This window comes from Rhinoraja longicauda, chromosome 11 (genome assembly GCF_053455715.1).
Source record: "Rhinoraja longicauda isolate Sanriku21f chromosome 11, sRhiLon1.1, whole genome shotgun sequence".
NCBI classification, from domain to species: domain Eukaryota; kingdom Metazoa; phylum Chordata; class Chondrichthyes; order Rajiformes; family Arhynchobatidae; genus Rhinoraja; species Rhinoraja longicauda.
Genome location: NC_135963.1, coordinates 45407109 through 45433406, shown reverse-complemented (window position 1 = coordinate 45433406; position 26298 = coordinate 45407109). Strand labels below are relative to the sequence as shown.

General features: G+C 40.8%; 1 protein-coding gene across 15 annotated transcripts in view; it reads left to right on the top strand.

Moving 5' to 3' along the window:
* The window catches only part of pde4dip (phosphodiesterase 4D interacting protein), a 367097-nt gene that overhangs the window by 319819 nt on the left and 20980 nt on the right, over positions 1–26298 (top strand). For 8 of the 15 annotated variants that reach the window (XM_078407559.1, XM_078407562.1, XM_078407548.1 and 5 more), the window contains 7 exons: positions 72–325; positions 5429–5563; positions 7993–8169; positions 16040–16285; positions 19702–19833; positions 21075–21197; positions 22808–22997. In XM_078407559.1, the coding sequence (XP_078263685.1) occupies positions 72–325; positions 5429–5563; positions 7993–8169; positions 16040–16285; positions 19702–19833; positions 21075–21197; positions 22808–22997 (1257 nt within the window). The remainder of the gene's footprint in view (positions 1–71; positions 326–5428; positions 5564–7992; positions 8170–16039; positions 16286–19701; positions 19834–21074; positions 21198–22807; positions 22998–26298) is intronic. The other 7 variants (XM_078407556.1, XM_078407553.1, XM_078407558.1 and 4 more) reach the window with 6 other exon arrangements.

The following is a 26298-nucleotide window of genomic DNA, read 5'->3' as shown; positions in this document are numbered from 1 at the left end:
AAGGAAATTAGCTACAAACTCTCTGACAGGTTGATGATATAATATCCCTTGTCGTATTAACTTATTCACAGACTGAACAAAGAACTTGAGCAGAAAAACAAGCTAATTGAATCCCTAAGCTGCAAACTACAGAGCCGGGCAGACACTCCGACCAACAGCCACGATCTCTCGGAGTCTGAGCAATCTGACAAAGGATCGTTTGTATCGGATGGGCAAGAGTCAACCAACGACGACCTGGATGCTTATTGTTATGAAGTTGACCTGAGCAGTGAGTACTCGCACGATGATCAACAGAGCGCGGAGTTGGAAGCACAAGCCACAACAGGTAGGGTTACATTTAAAGCTCGGCCAGCCTTAAGCACAGGAAGGGCAAAGGAGCATAATTACATGTATTCAAATGAAATCAGTGTTGGTTGTAGTTGCAACATTTGTGTCGAGACATAGCAGTCACATTGAAATAAGAATGCGAACTAATATCTTCAGTCATGGTGTAAGTAGAGCAAGTCTCTACCTCGTCTTTCATGTGAACAAATTCATATCCAGCCTCACTCCGATGAAACAGTCCTCGGTAATCTCTTGTGAGGAATTTACAATGGGGTATAATTGCACAATGCCAAACTGGCCTTCGTGTAGGTAACCCCTTGGAATAGTAGAAACAACAAGAAATGTGGAAGCAGAATGGGTTATGCGAGGACAACATGGGCAGCTGATTATGTTTACATATATTGCATATTCTGTGTGGTATGCTATCTTCAGGATCCGCAATGAGCATTTAGATAGGTAACCTGCTTACTTAATTAGTGACAGCATTTCACATCTTTAATAGAAACATAGAAACATAGAAAATAGGTGCAGGAGGAGGCCATTCGGCCCTTCGAGCCAGCACCACCATTCATTGTGATCGTGGCTGTTGGTCCACAATCAATAACCCATGCCTGCCTTCTCCCCATATCCTTTGATTCCATTAGCCCCTAGAGCTCTATCTAACTCTCTCTTAAATCCACCCAGTGATTTGGCTTCCACTGCCCTCTGTGGCAGAGAATTCCACAAATTCACAACTCTCTGGATGAAAAAGTTCCTTCTCACCTCAGTTTTAAATGGCCTCCCCTTTATTCTAAGACTGTGGCCCCTGGTTCTGGACTCGCCCAACATTGGGAACATTTTTCGTGCATCTAGCTTGTCCAGTCCTTTTATAATTTTATATGTTTCTATAAGATCCCCTCTCATCCTTCTAAACTCCAGTGAATACAAGCCTAGTCTTTTCAATCTTTCCTCGTATGACAGTCCCGCCATCCCAGGGATCAATCTAGTGAACCTACGCTGTGTGTAAAAGGTCTCTCAAATTTTAATATCAATGCTAATACCATGAATAAATTGCTGTTGTTTGTATATCCTGGGAATATCCTCATTAAGAAGGCACATCAGTAAGTCACTGGGGCAGCAAACCTTCACTGCTTGTAAAAAAGAGTTGAGGTGCACTGAATTTTCTGCGAACATTCCATTGTCTGACATTTTTCCTTAGAGATAGAGATATTAAACTAAAAACACTTTGATAATGGTAAATCTGGACCTTGTGGGAAGATACTAAATTGGAGTTAAACAAATTACAGCATTATTAAGCAGCAGCTCAGGAGAATAAATTGGGAGCAGTTGTTATTGAGCAAGTCCACACCTGAAGTCCATGCCTGACTGGGAGTCATTTAATAGCCAGCTGATCAGAGTCCAAGACCAACATGGTCTTGGTAAGGAGGAAGAGTAAGGATGGCAAGGTAAGGGACCCTTGGATGATCAAAGTGGTTGTGAATTTAGCCAAAGTGTGGATGTAAGATGAAACCAGACTGAGACTTTGAGGAATATAAAGCAAGCAAGAAAGAACTCAAGCAGGCAATTGGAAGGACCAAAAGAGGCCATGAAAAGTAATTGGTGAGTCATAGTAAAGAAAGTCCAAAGGCTTTTTATATGTACATTAAAAACAGGGATAACCAGGGAGAAGGTAGGACCGCACAAGGATAAAGGAGGGAATTTATGCCTGGAGTCAGAGGATGTGGGCAATGTACTATACAAGTACTTTGCATCTATATTCACCAAGGAGAAGGACATGGAGGATAGTGGGATCAGTGTGTTGAATACTAATATGCAAGGCAATTTGAGACCAAGGAGGCGGTTTTGAGTTTCTTAAGGAGCTTTAATGGGGATAAATTCCCAGGGCCTGATGGGAGATATCCTGGGTTATTGAGAGAGGCAAGAGAGGAGATCACAGTGCCCTTGACAAAGATCTTTGTATCTATAGTCATAGGCGAGGTCCCGGAGGACTGGAGTATAGCCAATGTTTTTCCTTTGTTTAAAAAGGGAAGGAGAGATAATCCAGGAAATTATAGGTCAGTCAGTCTCACGTCAATGGTAGGGAAGCTATTGGAGAGGATTCATTGGGGTAGAATTTTCTCTATTTTGGAAGAGGATGGCCTAATTAGAGACAGTCGGCGTGTCTTTGAGGTCTGTGATCAGTGCATTTCCGCAAGATTGATGCTAGGACAGTTGGTGTTTGAATATACATAATTGACTTGGATGTAAACGTAGATAGGTTCATTCGGAGGTTTGCCCTCGAAAATAAAACTGGTGAAGTTGCTAACAGTGAGGATGGCTGTCAAAGTGTGCAGCAGGATATAGATTTGCCACAAAAATGGACAAAGAAATGGCAGATAGAGTTTAATCAGAGCAAGGGTGAGGAGTTGCACTTTGGGAAATTGAATGTATGGGGAAAGTATACAATTAATGGCGTGACACTTATCGACATTGATATACAAAGGGATCTAGGCTGTCAAAGTCCATAGCTCTTTGAATGTGGCAACACATATATATCTACTTGGAGTGAGTGCTAAAGAAAGCATATGGTCTGCTTGCTTTTGTCGGCCGGGGCATTGAGTATATGAGTCAGGTAATTATGTTGCAGCTTTATAGAATTTTGGTTAGCCACATTTGAAGTATTGTGTACGGTTCTGGTTGAATAATGTGCGGTTCTGGTTGGATTGTTTTCTCCGCAGTGTCAGAGGTTGAGAAGAAACCTGATAGAAGTATATAAAATTATGAGAGGCATAAGCAGGTAGACAGTCAGCGCTTTTTCCCCAGGTGGAAAGGTTAAAGACAGAAGGGCATAGCTTTAAGTTGTGAGGCAAGGTTTAAAGGAGATGTGTGGGGCAAGTATGTTACACAGAGAGTGGTGGGTGCCTAAAATGCGTTGCAAGGGACGGTGGTAGAGGCAGATAAGATAGTGATATTTAAGAGATTTTTTGATAGGCACATCAATTTGCAGGGAATGGAGTAATATGGATGACATGCAGACAGAGGAGATTAGTTTACCTTGGCATCATGTTCAGAAAGGACATTGTGAGCTTAACGGCCTCTTCATAAATTCATAAGTGTTAAGAGCAGAATTCGGCCATTCGGTCCATCAAGTCTACTCCGCCATTCAATCATGGCTGATCTCTCTCTCCTTCCAAACCCCATTCACCTGCCTTTTCCCCATAACCCCTGACGCCCATACTAATCAAAAATGTATCTATCTTTGCCTTAAAAATATCCATTGACTTTGCCTCCACAGCCTTCTGCAGCAATGAATTCCACAGATTCACCACCCTCTGACTACAGAATAATTTCCCCATCTCCTTCCTAAAGGAACGTCCTTTAATTCTGAGGCTATGACCTCTGGTCCTAGATTCTCCCACAAGTGGAAACATCCTCTCCACATCCAGTCCATCTTCCGGTGCTGTACTGTTTTATGTTCTGTGTTCGATGCTCAATGCGTTTTCATTTTGTTTTAGTGGATACAGAAGACACCAGGATTTAGAAAACCTGCATTTCTTCAACAGTTTCCTGGCAGTATTTATGCTTTAACCAGCACCACTTCTGGTTTATATCAGATGTGCTACTGCTTAATGGCTGCTGGATTACTATATAAATAAAGCACACTTCGCAAATAAATTAAAAATGTATCTCAGCAAAGTGTAACAATGTCTATTTATGACTTTTACCAATTATAAATTGGACCTCATTTATGAAAATAAATATTCTGTCACAAAGCAGACTATACGGGACAGTTTTTACTCACTAATGAGCAAGCCAGAAGAAATCACTCGGGTATCCAGATGGTCTCATACAGTTGCCGTGTTATTCTCGCTAACTATTGTTGCTCATTCTGTGTGCATTGCTCATTCTGTCCTTTTAACATCACAGAGTGCTTTTGTGATATCATAGGATGACTATATGACCCCACAGTGATCTTGTAGCCTCATCACCACCGTTGATCTTAAATATCTCAATTCATTTCATCTGATTCATTAAACAGAATTATACTGATATATATTACCCCTTCATTTAGTAATCTAGTTATAATTTGACACTCTACATGTGTAGAGATTTAGTACATATAACGAAAATTGCTACCTTTTTTTGGTTACTCTGAAGGGCCCAAGTCAGAATGCTATCTATAAAGTACTGTCAGAATCATTTTATGAGGATGACCAATTAATTCAATTATATCAAATCTCAAATGTTTTACTGAACTGTAAAATTGGGGAAGGGGAATGGGGGTTTGTCTCACATAATCTATAGGCAAAACAGTCACGTTTCTCATTATCATGAGTTTGTTAGCTATGGGCAGTGCTTCCTTTGTGACAGTATGCACTGATACGGCGAACCGGCATCTCTAAAAGGTTAAGCATCCTTATTTCGTCTTCCAGCCACATGACATATATGTTTATATAAGGTGCATACCAGCACGTTTTTGTCTACAAAAAAAAGCACTGGCATGGGTCAATTGGAAGTCAGGAAGGAATTTGGTTTGAACACATAAATTCTTAGCTGACATTTCATTGAAGAAGTGCTGCATTGTTGTCCATGGCTGAGAAGCTAACAGAAGGACAATCTGCTTTCTTGGGTGGACTTGCTTCCATGGACTTCCATGGTGTTACTTTGAGAAATAACCAGGGCATTTTCTCCAGTGAGCTGGTCAATATTTATCCATCATACAGTGTTAGCAAAAAATAGGTTTTCTTGCCATTATCGCATTGCTCAAAGAGGCAGCTATTTTATATTCAGGAACTGCACTGCCAAAATATTTCATTGGCACTAAAGCCCTTTGAGCTATTATAAATCGGACAGTGATAACTTTAAATTGACGATCCCTCATCACTGGCCTCTCAACCAGAGAAACTATTATTTGGATACATTCATATATTGGAATCAGGTGCCAAGACCCTGAAAATAAGGTGACGAGCCATCCCTTGAACTGCTACAGTTCTTCTGGTGGAAGTGCCCTTATAGTGGATATTATGTTCAAAAATTTACATGTTGACTTTGTTTTAGTTTCATGTCTTTTGTATAAGTTTGTGACTTTTTGACATCTCATTACATTAACAATTACTCTCATCAGATGATCAAAATCATTATGAAAATTCATCCCAACATTCATCTCTTGCATCTGCCTCTTCATGTGAAAGTCAACCAAAGGATAATTCAAACATCTCACTCTCTCAACAACCCTGTGATACTGCTAAGACACAAAAAGGTACAGTTAGAAATCGATCAATGTTTAGAGCTTTAATTGGGGCTTTAAAACGAGTGTTGACACTTTAAGTAAATAGTGAGAGTGAGGTTTTGAACTTCCTCCCTTTAATTCAGGTAATGTTTTCAGTACAGTCATGGTTACATTTGCTAGATTATTATAATTTGTTGTCACACTCACGACTTGATACCCTTTTTTGCTCAGGGTATCTAATGTTAAATCCAACATTTAAATGCTGTGTGTATCAAGGTAGATGTAGAAGATGCAAAGTGGGTACAATGCTGCCTTCCACGCATTGTCATGCTCATCAAAAAGTAGATGACGGTTTAAGGAGTAAAACTTCTGTAGAGATTCACCAAATTATCCATCTGGGTGAAAGATCCCTGAAAACACCAAGTAAATTATGTCAATATAAAGTTACAGAGGAAAGTAGAGATCATCTGTAGAAATTGATGTGCTTCTCACATATAGAGAGACAATAGATAAATACAGGGAAACCCAAACTTTTGGAATTGGTTAGCCATTTTCAGTGTGCCCAGATCATTTGTGGTTGGAGGGGCAGTAGATATGAGTCAAATTATTTGATATAGAAACATAGAAACATAGAAAATAGGTGCAGGAGGAGGCCATTCGAGCCAGCACCGCCATTCATTGTGATCATGGCTGATCATCCCCAATCAGTAACCCGTGCCTGCCTTCTCCCTATATCCCTTGATTCCACTAGCCCCAAGAGCTCTATCTAACTCTCTCTTAAATCCATCCAGTGATTTGGCCTCCACTGCCCTCTGTGGCAGATAATTCCACAAATTCACAACTCTCTGGGTGAAAAAGTTCCTTCTCACCTCAGTTTTAAATGGCCTCCCCTTTATTCTAAGACTGTGGCCCCTGGTTGTGGACTCGCCCAACATTGGGAACATTTTTCCTGCATCTAGCTTGTCCAGTCTTTTTATAATTTTATATGTCTCTATAAGATCCCCTCTCATCCTTCTAAACTCCAGTGAATACAAGCCTAGTCGTTTCAATCTTTCCTCATATGACAGTCCCGCCATCCCAGGGATCAATCTCGTGAACCTACGCTGCACTGCCTCAATTACAAGGATGTCCTTCCTCAAATTAGGAGACCAAAACTGTACACAATACTCCAGATGTGGTCTTACCAGGGCCCTCTTTACTCCTATACTGAAATCCTCTCGTTTCTATTGTTTCTGATCAATCCCACCTGACTGAATTTGTTTTCATCTAAGACCCATCGTTGATAATGCGGAGACAACACATGCAACTTTGCTAATATCTCCTAACTTCAAGTAACCTGCTCGCGAGCAGATTTACAGATAAGTGAATGCACATAACTACAGGTCTACCACTGATTTTCTGGCACTCTTGGCTCCAGAGCCTTTCTGGATTATCCATTTTGCCGGACCAACAGTGGTCATGGCCTCCAAGCGGAGTTCAATGGTAATGAAATGGTGCCCCTAGATGAGCCGAGATACTGTCCTGCAAAGTCGGCCATGGTAGTTGGCTATGGGAACAGATCAGCCGGCTCTGGCCAGGCTGGAGTTCCATAGCCCCGGCTGCAGGTGGCAAATTCAACCTGCCGATTGGCTGTGGACGTCAGCTATGAGAAAGGATCTATCGGCTCCAGCCGGGCCGGGGTTCCAGAGCCCTGGACGCAGGGAGAATATTTGACCGGCTGATCAACGTGGTTGATGAGGTCAATATCAACCGCCTCACCCGGCCTAGGCTCCACATTTTCTGGGAGACTTTTGGGGGGGGGATTTCAAGTGCGCTCTCATGATTTTGTCCAGATCAAAAGACCATAAGTTGCTGGAAAATCAGTGGTGGACGTACATCCAAAGAAGCTTCATGGATCCAAGAACAGACGATTTGCTTTCTGTGTTTAATCCTTTTGACACTTGTATTGTACAGTTGGTCCAGTACACCTGTCCAACATAAACCAAGAGTGCAGATCAGGAAAATAAAGATGCAAAGCTCTATATTGATTATTGCTACCTTTGCTTCGTCTTGATGCCTTTTGATGCCTTTGCTTCAAGTCTTTGGGCTAAGGAGGAGAAAATCAATCCAGGATTACCTCACCACTAATTCCCATTGTAATAGGATTGCATTTAGAAGTAGAATGATGAAATAACATCCATTGACAGTCACGATCTTGATCTCAATGGGAATGAGCATTTCAGTGAAACATCAAAGAATTGGGAATATACCAAACGTACCTGAGCAACAGTCAGATCATTTAGGGCTTGGAACAGCAGAAAAAAGTAATTCACAAATGTAGTAATCTGGGTCTATTCATGTACAGTAGGAGCAGGTTTAATAAGTGTTTCCACATTTACTGTGTTTTATGTTGAAATTTGTGTTTATTTCTATAAAACCTTTCATTTTATTTCTATTTTGATTCTGCTGTCCACCTTTAGGTTTCTATTCCAGCAGTGTGCCACCAAGCCCTCATGCCTGTCAGGCTTCATGTTGTGCTGGCTTCCCTTCTCAGTTTGGAAGCAAGCCCTTTGGGCCAGCTTACCTGACACCATCAACATTTTCACTGGCCGAGGTCCAACAAGAACTTCACATGTTACAAAGACAGCTGGGAGAAAGTGAGAATTTTACCTGATATTCTGCTTGGATACCACCAATAGAGCATGTGCAAAGCAGCATGATGTGGAGTGGTGGAGGTTTAATCGGGGCACAAAAAATATTTGAGCTTTAATTGTCTATTCTAATTCATTTGTTTTCTTTACTCATGATTAAGTGTGAACTTTTTATTCTAAATAATATTCAATTTCAGAGGCTCAGCCACTACTCTGCGCTGTTAGCTTATCATACCTGCAATTGGTGTAATAATACCAAGGTTAGCCTCAACATGAAATATAGATCAGCTTAAGAAAAGGTTTGCAATCATGGTCAATTCTTGCTGAAATTGTGTCTGTGTGGATGTCAGTTGAGAACAAAATGATAATTAACCATGATGCCTTAAGTACACACGTGGCCTGTGTCAAAAATGCTCTCATTCATATTTACACCTATTACTGCTCCCTTTGTAAAAATAACAACAATGTTTTAAAATGTAACCAGGTCTAGAAGATTTTAACAGTTTAAGTGGTCTTTGCAGTTTCACTGTTGGTACTTGAATTTGTAGAGTCGTCAAAGGTTGTAAAAAAATATCACCCTTGTCCAGATTCAACAATCATTCTCATGTTGGACCAGGTTGGCTCTTCTGAACAGTTGAGGATTCACTTCAGAAACATTTTTAATCTCACATTCTTTGAGCTTTTTCCAGTTTATCATCTGCTGGGATAAAGTGGTCTACTAGAACTTTTCTGGTTCTCTCAACGGCTCTTAGAAGATTAATATCGCACTATTATCCCTGTATCCCATCTTCTTACTTCAGACTTGTAAAGATGTCTCACGCATAAACTCGAACATGCAAACTGAGCTTCTTCATCTTGCAGCTTGTATTATGTTGCTTACAATTATCTTTCTTTTAAAATTTGGCTGAAAAATTATATTTTACTGCCAGTAAAATTTAAATTTAGTTTTTTTGGAGATTTTGGAGCATCTTCATAAGATAGTTTAGCGTGGCATCAACCACAGCGATTTTGTTTAGATTATCTGTATGCATCATCATCGTTGTAGTGAGATTCATGCACATCCTGAAATTTTGGTTCATCGGTATTACTGCAGATGTGTATCCTTCTGGAGTGCAACATTGGTCCATCAGTTTCTAGTAGTGGTACAAGCTGTTATTTCATGCCTATTTGGCCTATTTCTTCAATGCCTTCTATAAATTAAAAGGGATCTTTCCGCTTTCCCATTTGAAGCTGGGTGATAAGGGAAAGTGAAATTGTATATTATTCCGTTGTTCTAAATAAATTGTTCATCAAAAACAATCTAAGCTATGGACCAGTGTCTGATGCCACATCCAGAATTGTGCCTGGCAAAGATTCCTCTATGATAAATTTTGCAGTAATATTTGATCCCACAGTCATTACTTCCAATTAATTTGAATATTGTTGATTAATACTAAAATGGTGTCTCCCTTTTTTAGAACTATGTGTATGGATTCACAGGAATGGTGCTGTAGACCATTTCCATGCCTGCAGTGGTGCTTAACGAGTTGTGTTTGCAGTCCTGCCATACTACAGTATCTATCTACCAAATCTCCTGTCTTTCCCAATGCCCGGCCAATAGACAAATCCTCTAGCTCAATGTTTTCACATTTCCTCAACACAACTGATTTGCATTGAATTCTAGGATAAATATGCTTCGCAGTTCCTTTAACGTCTCTTTATCACCATTTATATATTCTTTAGTAGACAGTTAAAAGTATCTGCAATTAAACCGTTTCAAGTCGGTAGCGCAGCGGTAGAGTTGCTGCTTTACAGCGAATGCAGCGCCGGAGACTCAGGTTCGATCCTGACTACGGGTGCTGCACTGTAAGGAGTTTGTACGTTCTCCCCGTGACCTGCGTGGGTTGTCTCTGAGATCTTTGGTTTCCTCCCACACTCCAAAGACGTACAGGTATGTAGGTTAATTGGCTGGGTAAATGTAAAAATTGTCGCTAGTGGGTGTAGGATAGTGTTAATGTACGGGGATCGCTGGGCGGCACGGACTTGGTGGGCCGAAAAGGCCTGTTTCCGGCTGTATATATATGATATGATATATGATTTAGATCTGTGTCTGAATCTTTTCATCTACTCAATATGTGTTCATATACTAGCTTCAAAAGTCAGGTCTTTAATAAATCAGGCTATTTCCAATGCCAAGCCAGAAAATTCATCCATTACTACCAGTGATATTTAAATTTTGTTTTCATTGGAGCAGCTTCATGAGATAGAGTAGTGTGTCGCCAACCACAGTGATTCATTTAGATGGTCTATGTGCATTATCATCATTGTGGTGAGGCAAAGAAATGACCTTGCCTTTCTATTCTTGATATGGGCATCATGAAACAAGACTTTTTTAAATTATCTTCTTTAATAGTTGATGAAATGGAGTTAATGCTGTGGCAACAGAAGGTAGAAATCTGAAGTATTGGATTGGATCATAGTATTGGATCATACCTAGAAATATTGAGAACTCAATAACTGTTACCATTATTTTAAGTTCGAGGTTCATTTGATGTTCTCTTTAACTGGCAGCAGACCATTTTCATCAATTTGGGGATATAAATCATTGATTTATTTCTGAACAAAGGCATATTTCCTTTTCAAACTTGACATTATGTTAATTATGACTTTGAAACACTCAAGTAGCCAAAGATTTCTGTCCGCTGTGGTGACTGCAGTTAGCATGTCATGCTAATTGCTCACCCATGCCCCCACCTAGTCACCTTGAATATTTTGGTGATGAATCTACCCGCGTAGAGGAACATTGTATATGAGTGCAACCATTTCTGAGTATTCAGATAGTATTGACTTTTTACATCTGTACAAGGCATTGGTGTGACAATGGTCAGTGCAGAGCTTAGTATTGCGGCATGTAAATTTTGAGATGTAAGCAGAAGGCCTTTCTATAAGGACTATTTTATAAACTATACGATTGTCTTATCGCCCTTGATAACTACTTTGATAACTATGGCACATTCCACAAAATGAATGGACAAAATCCATGACCGTTATATTCAAGGGCAATCCAGCACTCTGGATTTATGCAGATCCTAATAATGTGGACAATGAACAACCTCCTCCACCCATATCTCAAGAATCATTCGCCCATTATCAAGGCCTTTACTAAGTTTGACCAGTCTAGAGTTTGAACAAATTATATTGGCAAGAGATTTAATATGTATGAGAGATACTGTAATACCCAGTCAGATTTAAAATTTATCTGAACATTGTTTCAGAAGCTCCTTTAAACATAGTTTATGCTAAATATGTTTTTCCAATCCAACTGCAACTTCAGTCATTCTGTCTGAAGCTGAGGGAAAATGGACTAAAATTGGTAGCTTTCCTTTTGCCTGCTATGAAGGACTCTATATGTTCTATTTGTCCTAATGTCCTCAACTTTAGTGTGATTCATGGTGTTGCATTATTAAACTTTTTTTCTCATTCCATGATGGGGGTAGTCAATGGTTGTGTCAATTTCATATTATTGTCTCGTTGGCAACCTTTCATTTTGAAATAGCTGCTTTTACATTGCCACTAGTGACGTAGATGCTATTTAAAATAATTTTACTGCATTACTAATCCTCCGCTGTCTTGGTAAACTTTCTGTGGTTTTCCTCTCTAATTATTACCCACTGCTTGATCGTCACCACTTTGGTTTCCATTGCTATATTTACCCCTCCGTATAGAGGATATGAGTCTTTGTTGTACAACTGAAACATCTTACTGCTTTGACCTGATATCTTTGTACTGAAGGATTCCAGTTGCAACAGAAGCAGAATTATTAACCAGACCCAATTATCAGGCAATTTACACAAGTGACCAATTATCAGGTGATTTACACAAATTCCCAATTGTCATTCCAACAATGAGGGAATATCAATGTTGCTCCTGCTGTTGCTCCATTACCTTTTTGAGCCAGCTGAAATTCCCTTTTGTTTCCAGAGACTATTACTAAAGATAGCTACCTTGCATTCCTATTTGAATATTAGATCCACTTTGTTCCCTCAACAGTAACTTAAACTGAGCATGCCCAGTATTCTGAGGATACTCCACACACAAGCGCTGCCACATATTTTGTAGAATGTCTATTCTCACAAACTGTCTTTCTTATACTCTAAGTGCGGGTTTTAAACTTACAGCCTTCCACAATTTCCAGTGTGGGGCTGAATTGATTTTGCAGCTATTGTTACCCTTTCTTCAGTTAAGATTGCCTATATTGCATACATCTGGCCCTTTATCTACTAACAAGTTCTATGTGCTGCATTTAATGTGGCTCACTTAAAATATTTTTGCTCTTTTGGTCATTCTACCGAAAAACTGTTTCCTCCTGAGATTGTAGTGGATCTTGTATTTATTTATTACTAACAAGGTTACCAATAAAACCAGTCATGGAGGTGTGCACTAACAGGTTGTACTGTTTTCCACTTTAACAGTTGACTGGCTTGTGTTATTTGCAAAACATTTTGAAAACACTTTTTTTCTTTGTATTCAAGTCTGTAGCTCAGATTTGTTGTAATCTGTCATGGGTTTTTCATACTCGCTCTACCAACACAAACCTTTAGTTACTTGACATCTTTGATGACTTTTTAACTTTTGCTCTTCCACCCTGCTTGCTGGTGTTGAGTACTCAGTAAGTTCTTAACCTCTAATGATTGAATTAACATTTTGTTCAAGATGGCCGCGCCGTTGTGTTTGGCTGCCTGCCACTGTATGTTTCTTTTTTTCCCTAGTCAGATGTGCAGCACTTTGGTCAACGTGGGTTGTTTTTAAATGTGCTATACAAATAAATTGACTTGACTTGACTTGACTCTAATGAAGTTGACTGCAGAGTTTCCAGATTAGTACTTGTGAGATATGTTTAAACAAGGGTTTTTTCAAATGTTTTCCTAAGACACTGCTTGTGCACAGAATTTCGCTTGATGCAATAGATGAGAAACATTGCCACACTTATTGACACACTGCAAAAGTTGAAAAAATTGCTGTATTGCTGCTGCGTTCAGTGAGATAGCCAGGACAGCCTGTGTCACTTGAACATAAGTAACATGGGATCATGGTTATAACTTGCAACAGGCGAGAGAAAAATTTGGTGTAAAAATAACATGGTACATTGAACATTCCCATGCACTCAGTGAAGAGCCACTTGCAAAGTAAGAGTAACTCTGAGTGACAACATTATTTTCAAATCAAGACAGACAGGAAGCAAAAAGTAGGAATAAACGGATCCTTTTCAGAATGGCAGGCAGTGACTAGTGGGGTACCGCAAGGCTCAGTGCAATATATATTAATGATTTGGACGAGGGAATTGAATGCAACATCTCCAAGTTTGCGGATGACACGAAGCTGGGGGGCAGTGATAGCTGTGAGGAGGATGCTAGGAGGCTGCAACGTGACTTGGATAGGTTAGGTGAGTGGGCAAATGCATGGCAGATGCAGTATAATGTGGATAAATGTGAGGTTATCCACTTTGGTGGCAAGAACAGGAAAGCAGACTATTACCTAAATGGTGGCCGATTAGGAGAAGGGGAGATCATGGGTGTTGTGGTACACCAGTTATTGAAAGTAGGCATGCAGGTGCAGCAGGCAGTGAAGAAAGCGAATGGTATGTTGGCATTCATAGCGAGGGGATTTGAGTATAGGAGCAGGGAGGTTCTGCTGCAGTTGTACAGGGCATTGGTGAGACCACACCTGGAGTATTGCGTACAGTTTTGGTCTCCTAATCTGAGGAAAGACATTCTTGCCATAGAGAGAGTACAGAGAAGGTTCACCAGATTGATTCCTGGGATGGCAGGACTTTCATATGAAGAAAGACTGGATAGACTCGGCTTGTACGCGCTGGAATTTAGAAGATTGAGGGGGGATCTTATGGAAACTTACAAAATTCTTAAGGGGTTGGACAGGCTAGATGCAGGAAGATTGTTCTCGATGTTGGGGAAGTCCAGAACAAGGGGTCACTGTTTAAGGATAAGGGGAAGTCTTTTAGGACCGAGATGAGAAAGTTTTTTTTCACATAGAGAGTGGTGAATCTGTGGAATTCTCTGCCACAGAAGGTAGTTGAGGCCAGTTCATTGGCTATATTTAAGAGGGAGTTAGATGTGGCCCTTGTGGCTAAAGGGATCAGAGGGTATGGAGAGAATGCAGGTACGGGATACTGAGTTGGATGATCAGCCATGATCATATTGAATGGCGGTGCAGGCTCGAAGGGCCGAATGGCCTACTCCTGCACCTATTTTCTATGTTTCTATGTTTCTAAGACGAGTTTACTGTCACATGCGCAAGTAGTTCAAAGTGTGTGCAGGTCTTCAGCAGATAATGAGTTTACCTTGAGAGACACATGAGATGTAACACAATGTCTGAATGTTGTACAGCAAATTTTAAAGGAAATAAGATGACTTACTAGAAACAAGGAAGGGCAGATGCTGGTTTACAAGATATACACAAAGTGTTGCAGTAACTCAGCGGGTCAGGAAGCATCTGTGGAGAACATGCAGAGGTGTTATAGGTCTGGACCCTTCTTCAGGCTGATTGTGGTGGGGGGGAGGAAGAAAACTGGAAGAGAGGCAGACTGGCATGTGATAGGTAGATACAAGAGAGGTTTATGTCACAAACTAAAGAACATAGTTTTGAGGACTGATAGCTATGATAGGAACATTTAAGAAGCTTTTAAATAGGCATGAGGAAATGTAGAGAATAGCAGGATATGGATCACGTGCAGGCATATTAATTTAACTTGACATGTCTGTACTGTGCTATATTTAAATGTTCAAAATGAACTTATAGAGGTGTATAACTTCATGAGGGGAAGAAATAGGGTGAATGCGTAGTCTTTTACCCAGAGTAGGGGAATCAAGACCAGAGGACAAAGAGGAACAAGAATGTAATTGAGGCAGGTACTATGACAGCATTTAAAAGACACTTGGAAGGTACATTGATAGTAAAGATTTACGGGCCAAATGTGGGCAAATGGGACCAGCTTACATAGGGCATCTTGGTAGGTATGCACGAGTTGGGCCGAGAAGCCTGTTTCCATGCTCTGTGACTCTATGATTCTATATCCTGTATAGGGGAAAAAAGAGCTATGCTTATGATTTTTACCATTCTTAGGTCTGAATATCAACAATATTAATGCAACGGAAAATTAATTGCGTAAAAGCATGGAAAGATGATCTTTCATCCAGTGTGACATGACTGTTCAATAAAAAATGCTTTAGTGTTGAAGATGCAATTCACTGCTTCTAATCCTTCACTGCATGCTTTGAATGCACCATTTGGTTCTAAAAGCTCAGCATGATATACACAGTGCTTTTAACACAAAGTGGTTGATCAGTGACGCTTGCTTGCACAATCAATGTACCCATTCACCTTTGGCACATCTTAACAATTTAACACCAATAAGGAAGTGATCCATTAATGTTCTGCAATTCGCCAATAGAATGGTTATTACAGTGTATTGGATGATGTTGCAGAATGTATTTGTTAAAAGGCCATCATTGCTGCCCTTGAAAGTGGGTGAAGAGCAATGGAAGAGTGATTATTATAACATGAGAATTAAATAAAATGGTTCCCTAAGAAGTGAATGAATCCCTACTTTATGGAAATCCCTCTGTTTGACTCTTTTACAGTTTAAACCCAATAGTATTGACACCAATGGCATAAAGTGACTCCTCAATTAGCTTCACTATTGGATAAGTAGAATATTGGAAAGCTGTTCATTCTGCATCTTCAGTGCAACTTGATTGTTTCAAGCTCTGATTTTACCCTTAAGTGGTCCTCTGTGTCTCCTGGAATGAAAACTAAATAATTGTTGTTTCTTTTTTCCTCACCCAACTGACATTCCCTCCATTGAAAACCACTCCTGCAGACATGACCATCTCAGGAACCAGCCCAGGTGTGTCTTCACATTTAGAAGAAGCTGGCTGTGCATCTCAACCACAGAATACTCTTCGGCACCAGTTGAATGCTGCCAACAATCTGCAGGAGAACTTGACAACCTCCAATGTTTCTAATACTGCAATATGGGGAGCAGCTAATCAATCAGTGAGAATGAGTACAGTGGGCGATGTCTCCTCTGGATCATCGGGGTACCAGTCAGGGGTAAACATGGCAGGTAAGAAACATCTTTGAGTCTGGTAACTGAAAATAATCTGCACGGGCTGTAAGTTAATGGTTGCCAGCAAGAAAATGATAATAGACAATAGACAATAGGTGCAGGAGGAGGCCATTCGGCCCATCGAGCCAGCACCGCCATTCAATGTGATCATGGGTGATCATTCACAATCAGTACCCCGTTCCTGCCTTCTCCCCACACCCCCTGACGCCGCTATCCTTAAGAGCTCTATCTAGCTCTCTCTTGAATGCATTCAGAGAATTGGCCTCCACCGCCTTCTGAGGCAGAGAATTCCACAGATTCACAACTCTCTGACTGAAAAAGTTTTTCCTCATCTCCGTTCTAATGCCCTACCCCTTATTCTTAAACTGTGGCCCCTGGTTCTGGACTCCCCCAACATTGGGAACATGTTTCCTGCCTCTAACGTGTCCAACCCCTTAATAATCAAAGGAAGATCTGCATTGATCACAGTAAAATTAATTACTGCCTTTCTAAATTGTAAATTCGTCTATTTGATTGGGTTGAAAATGGTAATACCTGTGACTACAAGCACTGTGGGAGAGAAGGAAATAAATGAATCAGGATTAAATCAAAACAAAGTTGATGAACATGCTTGTATGTGAGTACTAGTAAGGCATGGGGCTTAAGGAATGATGCTTGAATTCATGGATCATGAACTCTGAACCCCAGCTATTAAAACCAGGAAAGTCAAACTACTCATTGATTATTTTATTTCTCACTCGCTGCCCTGTAAGTTTAGAAAGTCTGCTTTATTTAAAATGCTAAATGTTGAATGATCCTAATCAGAAAACCTTTATCCAAATCTCCAGTTTGAATGATTTGCACCATAAAGGGAACATTTCTTTACATTTTTCCTGCGTTTTCATTGACTCAACTACCCATGAAAAATAAAATAATTCTATTTATTGCCTGCAGTAGATCTTGCCACCCTGAGCCTGATGATAAGTCTGTGCCATAAAATAGCTTTTTTTTTTTTCTTTAATTGTAATAATGTCAGAGAAAATGACAACAAACTATATTTTGCACAAAATCTGAGGAAAATCTCCACTCAGAAACTCAATTGAACTGAATGTGTGTTTTCTGTCACTTTCCACAACCCATTCTTCCCACTGCCCGTCCATTTCCCCAGCCAGCATCCATACACCCACACATTTGATCCTGGATTAATGTTATGTATATGTTCAATGCAAAAGATCACATATCACTGTTTGAAGATAAAAAGTGAGTTTTTAGAGTATCGTGGTCAATATACTAATTTTCTTGCCAACAACACTAAACAAATGAATAATTTATTGGCAGTTTGCAGGGTCTTACTGCGTTCAAATTGATGTTTCTGTGTTTCTATAATTAGGATTTTTTAATGTTCTATGTTCATCTTTCTGGTGCCTTCAGTGGTCGATATTGGTTAAGCTCATCAGGTTTGATGTTAAATCATATTGATTATTCAATTATATTTTATTCCACCGTGTAAATAAATCTTTGATTGGCCAAAAGCAAGAAATCTGCTCAATTTTTCCTAATTTTCCAGGATCTATTGTTATGTAACGATGTGGTGCTTTGCAAAATTATATAAACTAATTGGATAGCTATATCTGTGTTACTGCACCTGTATTTACACAAAGGTAATTTAAGATTAAATGAGGGAATGGTGTCTTGTGTGTAAGTCCTTTCATTGCCACTCCTACATCATTAACCTTTTCATTGTTTGAACCTAGCAGCCAGGTCCTTACCTATTCAGCCCGGCCTTCTTGAATTTATTGAACTGTCTCCACCCGCTCTCCTGTGATGTGGCAACTATTTTGTTACATCAATTTGAATGCCTTATACGACTTACTATGTTAAATCTCTCATGAATGTGCATTATGTGTAGGAAAATAACTGCAGATGCTGGTACAAATCGAAGGTATCACAAAATGCTGGAGTAACTCAGCAGGTCAAGCAGCATCTAGGAGAGAAGGAATGGGTGACGTTTCGAGACCCTTCTTCAGACTGATGTCAGGGGGGCGGGACAAAGAAAGGATATAGGTGGAGACAGGAAGACAGTGGAAGAACTGGGAAGGGGGAGGGGAAGAGAGGGACAGAGGAACTATCTAAAGTTAGAGAAGTCAATGTTCATACCGCTGGGCTGTAAGCTGCCCAAGCGAAATATGAGGTGCTGTTCCTCCAATTCCCGGTGGGCCTCACCATGACACTGGAGGAGGCCCATGACAGAAAGGTCAGACTGGGAGTGGGCGGGGGAGTTGAATTGCTCAGCCACCGGGAGATCAGGTTGGTTAAGGCGGACTGAGCGAAGGTCATCTGGAAAGACTGTTTGGGTCCTTGGATCGAGTTGAGGGGGGAGGTAAAGGGACAGGTGTTTCATCTGCGGATGAGGCTCTCACTAGGGCCTCCTCTATATCCCGCTCTTGCTCTCCCTCCCCCCATTCGTAACAAGGACAGAATCCCCTTCGTTCTCACCTTCCACCCCATCAGCCAGCGTATCCAACAAATCATCCTCCAAAATTTCCGTCACCTCCAAAGGGATCCCACTACTGGCCACATCTTCCCATCTCCTCCCCTTTCTGCGTTCCGCAGAGACCATTCCCTCCGTAACTCCATGGTCCACTCATCCCTTCCTACCCAAACCACCCCCTCCCCAGGCACTTTCCTCTGCTACCGCAGGAGATGCAACACTTGTCCCTTTACCTCCCCCCTCGACTCCATTCAAGGACCCAAACAGCCTTTCTAGGTGAGACAGAAGTTCACCTGCACCTCCTCCAACCTCATCTATGGTGTCCGCTGTTCTAGATGTCAACTTCTCTACATCAGCGAGACCAAACGCAGGCTCAGCAATCATTTCGCTCAACACCTTCGCTCAGTCCGCCTTAACCAACCTGATCTCCCGGTGGCTGAGCACTTCAACTCCCCCTCCCACTCCCAGTCTGTCCCACCCCCCTCTGAAGAAGGGTCTCGACTCGAAACGTCACCCATTCCTTCTCTTCTAGATGTTGCCTGATCTGCTGAGTTACTCCAGCATTTTGTGATACCTTCGATGAGTGTGCATTATGGTCACGATCATAAGTATTAAAATATTAATAGCATTGTACATAGAAAGTACAGAGTAAAGTTAGACAACTGTTACTCTCCACAAAAAAACAATTAAAAACATATAGAGTAAATTGGTAGCACATGATCCTTTATTTTAGAAAGTAGTTTTGAATAGTAAGTTTCTTGCTGGGCATTCTTCAGTGTTTAATGAGTTCAGGAGTAATGGAGAACGGAAAAGAAAAGTTATTAAAATTAAATTTGATCCAATCATTCTTGATGTTTACATAAAACCATGCAAATATTGCAAAGTGGTTTTTTTAATGAAATGGGAACTATATTATCATAACTGTCTACACATTTTCATGCAGGTACAGAGTTGTTGGATGTGCATTTTCGGGAAATTCGCACCATGCGTCAGCGTCTGGAGGAATCCATCCGTGCAAATGACCAACTCCGGGAGCAGCTTGAAATGCGCCTGGCAACTGCGGCCAAAGAGAACGGTGAGACACTCTCAGCATCCAGGCACCTTGTTTAGCTTTGTCACTTGTGTTCTTGATGTTTAGAGGAAATGCTGAAATTTAGCAACAGGTTTGATGAAATATGTGAGACAACAGTACTACCATGCTGCGTAGGAAGGAACTGCAGATGCTGGCTTAAACCGAAGATAGACACAAATGGTGAGCGGCACGGTGGCGCAGCAGTAGAGTTGCTGCCTTACAGCGAATGTAGCGCCGGAGACTCAGGTTCGATCCTGACCACAGGCGCCGTCTGTACGGAGTTTGTACGTTCTCCCCGTGACCTGCGTGGGTTTTCTCCGAGATCTTCGGTTTCCTCCTACACTCCAAAGATGTACAGGTATGTAGGTTAATTGGCTGGGCAAATGTAAAAATTGGAACAGCGGATACAATAGAAGAGGTTGGAGGAAGTGCAGGTGAACCTCTGTCTCACCTGAAAATACTGTTTGTATCCGCAGTTCCAGATGTCAACTTCTCTATATCGGCGAGACCAAACGCAGGCTCAGCGATCGTTTCGCTTAACATCTTCGCTCAGTGCGTCTTAACCAACCTGATCTCCCGGTGGCTGAGCACTTCAACTCCCCCTCCCACTCCCACTCTGACCTTTCTGTCATGGGCCTCCTCCAGTGCCATAGTGAGGCCCACCGGAAATTGGAGAAACAGCACCTCATATTTCGCTTGGGCAGCTTACAGCCCAGCGGCATGAACATTGACTTCTCTAACTTCAGATAGTTCCTCTGTCCCTCTCTTCTCCCCCCCCCCCCTTTCCCAGTTCTCCCACTGTCTTCCTGTCTCCACCTATATCCTTTCTTTGTCCCGCCCCCCTGACATCAGTCTGAAGAAGGGTCTCGACACGAAACGTCACCCATTCCTTCTCTCCTAGATGCTGCCTGACCTGCTGAGTTACTCCAGTATTTTGTGATACCTTCGATTTGTACCAGCATCTGCAGTTATTTTCCTACACATGTTGTATTGCAAGGTAAACTCCTGTTCTTTCCTTCTATCTCTCTCATTTCAACCTCTGACACTGTGAATTCATAATTTGCACATTTCAGTGTAAATAAATATGTACGGCAAATAGAACCTCCTCAGTGCCTTAAGGTTGATAATTGGTATTGATTGAGAGGCTACTAATTTCAGATACAGGTGAACTCAATTCCTTGATGAAGATCTTTCACTTCTGATCTTTTCAGTATCTTATCTCGTCGCCTCTTATTTTCTTGTAGCTGTTGTACCCACTAACATCTATATCCAAGGATTAGAAACAATGACTCAGTTGTCAGACGAGAACCAAATGCTGAAGGATGAGATCCTAACTCTCCAGGGCCGGCTCACTCAAGTGTCCAGAGGTGAGACCCTGACTAGCGACTTAAGACCCTCTTTAGATGACAAATGAAGAGTCGCTAATTTACAGAAAGTGCGACAGAAAATGTTTTCATTTTGTCTTCCTTCGTTCTTTAAAACATAACACATATGTGGATTTGTTTTAAGCATTCATAAGAAAAATGGGCAGATTCCCATTTTAACAAATCAATGAAAGACACAAGTTTGATGAATGAAGAAACTGGGAGATAATGGTTGTCAGTTTGTCCTAAATAATAATGGGCTAGATGTTGGGCAAAATTTTCCTAATAACCCTTACCTGTCATACTTTTATTTTGATGCTTTTCTGTATTTCAAGAATTTATTGACTGTTGAATGCACTGTTGCTGATTGTGCCATATTGTACATTGTAAAACTACATCTGTTTTTCTTTACCAAGCCATTTTAAGAAGTGAAAGCAGAAAGTTGTGCCATCTGTCTTTTAAGAATGAAGACAGATGGCATCTGTGGAAAGAGAAACAATTAATATTTCAGTTTTGGGAACCTTCATCTAGCCTGCTGATTGTTTCCAGCAGTTTCTTTTTTTTAATTTCCAGATTTCCAGTTTTGTTTAATTTTCAATCTTAGGAAGTGTTGTTACCTGATCCTCCACAGACAACAGTGTGATTACAAACACTAACTTCCCTTACCCTTAAGGAAGCTGGATAACTTCTAAATGATCAAATTTGGCTGTTCGGGGAACCACTGCCTCCAGCACAGATCTTGACACAAGATCTTCTCAGCTGCTTATTGTCTCCACCAGCATTGACCTGCACTGCTTAGATAGTTTGAACAAATGAATCAACATTGTACACCATTTTAGCAACTAACCAAACTGAATTCCATAATAGGATAGTTTAATGTAAGGTATACCTTTCCAGCTCTCCACCTAGTTCTTTTCGTTTCAGAAGATAGACACAAAGTGTTGGATTAACTCAGCAGGTCAGGCAGCATCTCTGGAGAAAAATGATGGGTGAAGTTTCGGATCGGGACCCTTCTTCAGACTCAAGAAAGGAATCTGAAGAAGGGTCCCGACTTGAAACGTCACCCATCCTTTTTCTCCAGAGATGCTGTCTGACCTGTTGAGTTACTCCAGCACTTTGTGTCTATCTTCAGTATATATCTGAAGTTCCTATCTACACACTCTTCTTTCCACTTTTCTTTCAAGCTTAATTCATTTGCCAATCATTTGGTCAAACCTAATCTGTTTTTCATCGGCTCGTTGAAAGTCTTGTTGGAATGCAAAATAAACCATGTGTTGGAAATCTGAAATAAGAAACTGAGAATGCCGGAAATACTCTGCTGATTGGGCAAATCCTGTGGAGCGAAAAACAGTTCCAGATGAAAGGTGATTCATCTGGAAACATTGAATCGACTCCTTCTCCACAAACGTTGCCTTACCTGCTGAGTATTTCCAGATTTTCTGTTTTTACTTTGAAGCTTGTTGGAATGCTTTTCCTCCCCTTACTCCATCAAAGTAAGCCATTTTATTATTTTACGAAGGTAACATTTATTTTAACTAAAACATTTAAATAAAAGTTTAGCTACTAAAAATAATTATGTTTGTTCTGAAACGTGTTTTATTTGACCTCTGTAGAACAAGCTAAAGAGGTGGAACAAATGAGAGAGACCCTTTTAAACTCCAGGACTAGATATAAGCACTTGGAGACTGAGCTGAATCACTGGCGGGAAGAGAACAAAAGGTTGCAAGCTGATATCCGGGAAAGACAGCAGGAAACACTGCAACTGAGGGAGGAGCAGCAATGCAGCCAAAACAAAAACAACAGGTGCTGACACTGATGTTTTATGTTGTTCTGATTTATTGACAGGCTAAAGTTGTCCATTCATCTTGCCAAATGTGGATCTGGATTCACTGGAGCATCTATTCGAATGAAATGAGTTGCTCAGTAAACATCTAACATATATACATATATATATATATACATACATATATATACATACATATATATATTTAGCTTTGAGCTTGGTTTTCTTAGTTGAGCACTTATCCTGGTGTTATAGCACAAGTACTTTGTGTTTTAATTTTAATCAGATGCAAAGACTGGCTTCAGCTGCATAGAATATTACAGATAGGTGATGCGATTATAAAACTAATTTCATCCCTGGAAAATGGATTTCAATTCTGCAGTGATTGGTGTGAATTCTTTTGCAGCAAAGGTTGAGGGTCCGATTGTAAGGGCCGATTCGGCTTAATCTCTTCTTGTATGACAATCCCACCAACCAAGGGATAAATTTGGTAACCTGCACTGCTTGTTCTGATTTGCAAGTAAAATTTACCTAAGATTGAGAAACCAGACCTGAAAATATTTAAAATAATGTCTCACCAGGGCAAGACATTCCTACTCTTGTAAAAAGGCCAGATACCAAAGATAAACACAAAATGCTGGAGTAACTCAGCAGGACAGGCAGCATCTCTGGAGAGAAAGAATGGGTGATGTTTCAGGTCTGAACTTCAGTCTGAAGAAAGATCTCGACCCGAAATATCACCCATTCCTTCTCTCCAGAGATGCTGCCTGTCCCACTGAGTTACTCCTGCATTTTGTGTCTATCTTCGGTTTAAACCAGCATCTGCAGTTCCTTCCTACACACAAGGCCAGATGCCAGTCGTTTGTTGTACCTAATTGTTAAATTTAAGTATGCCAGGTATAAGGATATCTAGGTCCTTACAAATGTTTTAAATGTTTAAACCCTCAGCATCTAAAAATTGCCTCTGCATTTCTGTTTTCTACCAAAAATGCATGACCTCACATTGTTCCACCTTACATTCTATCTACCTAGTCCTCACTCATTTAGTTGACCTATCTACATCCCCTGAAGCCTCTCCTATCTCAACAGTTAAAGGAACTAAAGTCCTCTGCTAATCTTTTCTTTTTTACATCTATATACTAAAACTCTTGTCTGTTTGTTTGTTTGTTCCTGAACTACAGGCAATACGGTACACGATAGCCTAACAATTTTAGGCCCACCTTACTCACCGTCGTCCCTTTGGTGCTAATGGAAGATATTTAATTGAAATCGGTTATATTTTTTAAGTTATTCACATTTTAAAGTTTAAATCTATCTCCTAGGGAGGGAGGGGGAGGAGGGAGGATAAGGGGGGTTGAGGGGGATGGAGTAGAGGGGGAGGGGGTGGAGGGAGGAGGGTAGGAGGGAGGGGGTGGGGTGAGGGAGGGAGGGGTTGGGGGAGGGGGGAGGGGAGGGTGCTGCACCAATGCAGGAGAGGTTTGGGCCCAATGGGTCCACTTGGTCTAGTATCAATAGAAGCTCTTACAATCTCTTAATGTTTCTCACTAATCACTTGTGTATTCTACTTTCCTTTACCTGATCGATGCCTTGATCCTCATAACTGAATTTTTAAATGTTCCCAATCCTCAGGCCTACTGTTTTATTTTGGAAACATTATATACTTTTATTTTAATCTAATACATAGACCACTTTTCATTTCTTTTGGCTAAAAAGGTTTTAAATTCAGCTCACCAGGACATTGCTCCTGATCCAAATCATATGAGCCCGTCTCAATGGAACTGCTCCCATTATTCCTATTGCTCATGAACTGAAACTCATTTTTATGGTTCCAATCTTTGACCCATGCTTTCAGTTCTTACATTGTATTTACCCTTTGAAATGGCTCAGTTAGTGTTCAGAGATTATTACTTTTGTGGTTATGCTTTTTAATTTGGATCCTATGTGTTTGTATTAACACTACAGAGAAAACAATCAAGTTGTCCAAACACTCCTTATAGTTATTACCCTCTGGCAAATCTCTTCTGCACTCTCTTCAAAGTCACTACATCCTCCCTGTAATAGTTTGACCAGAACTGCACACAATACCCCAAATGTAGCCAAACTAAAGTTTTATAAAGCTGCAACATGACTTCTTATACTCAGTGCCCTGACTGATAAAGGCAGACATAATACTGTAGGTCAGCACTTCTACATATCTACTTGTGTTGCTACTTTCAGAGGGTTCAGGACATGTATCCAAAATCTGTATCTCAATGCTGTTAAGGGTCTTGCCATTAACTGTATACTTTCTCCTTACATTTGACTTCCTAAAGTGCAACACTTTACACTTGTCCAAATTAAACTTCATCTGTCATTTTCTTCCCATATTTGTCACTGATATGTATCATGCTCTATCCTTGGACCACATTCTTCATTGTCTGCAAATCCACTAATCTTCAGCAGAATCTCTGTTATTGCCCCTTCAATGCCCTAGCCTCCACTGCCCCCAAATATGGATGTAACTAGGAAAAGAGGGTGTAACTAGGAAAATTGACAGGGGAGAGCCGGTGGATGTGGTGTACCTCGACTTTCAGAAAGCCTTCGACAAGGTCCCACATAGGAGATTGGTGGGCAAAATTAGAGCACATGGTATTGGAGGTAGGGTACTGACATGGATAGAAAGTTGGTTGACAGACAGAAAGCAAAGAGTGGGGGATAAATGGGTCCCTTTCAGAATGGCAGGCAGTGACTAGTGGGGTACCGCAAGGCTCGGTGCTGGGACCGCAGCTATTTACAATATACATCAATGACTTGGATGAAGGGATTAAAAGTACCATTAGCAAATTTGCCGATGATACAAAGCTAGGTGGCAGTGTGAACTGTGAGGAAGATGCTATGAGGTTGCAGGGTGACTTGGACAGGTTGTGTGATTGGGCGGATGCATGGCAGATGCAGTTTAATGTAGATAAGTGTGAAATTATCCACTTTGGAGGTAAGAATAGGAAGGCAGATTATTATCTGAATGGTGTCAAGTTAGGAAAAGGGGACGTACAACGTGATCTGGGTGTCTTAGTGCATCAGTCACTGAAAGGAAGCATGCAGGTACAGCAGGCAGTGAAGAAAGCCAATGGAATGTTGGCCTTCATAACAAGAGGAGTTGAGTATAGGAGCAAAGAGGTCCTTCTGCAGTTGTACAGGGCCCTAGTGAGACCGCACCTGGAGTACTGTGTGCAGTTTTGGTCTCCAAATTTGAGGAAGGATATTCTTGCTATTGAGGGCGTGCAGCGTAGGTTTACTAGGTTAATTCCCGGAATGGCGGGACTGTCATATGTTGAAAGACTG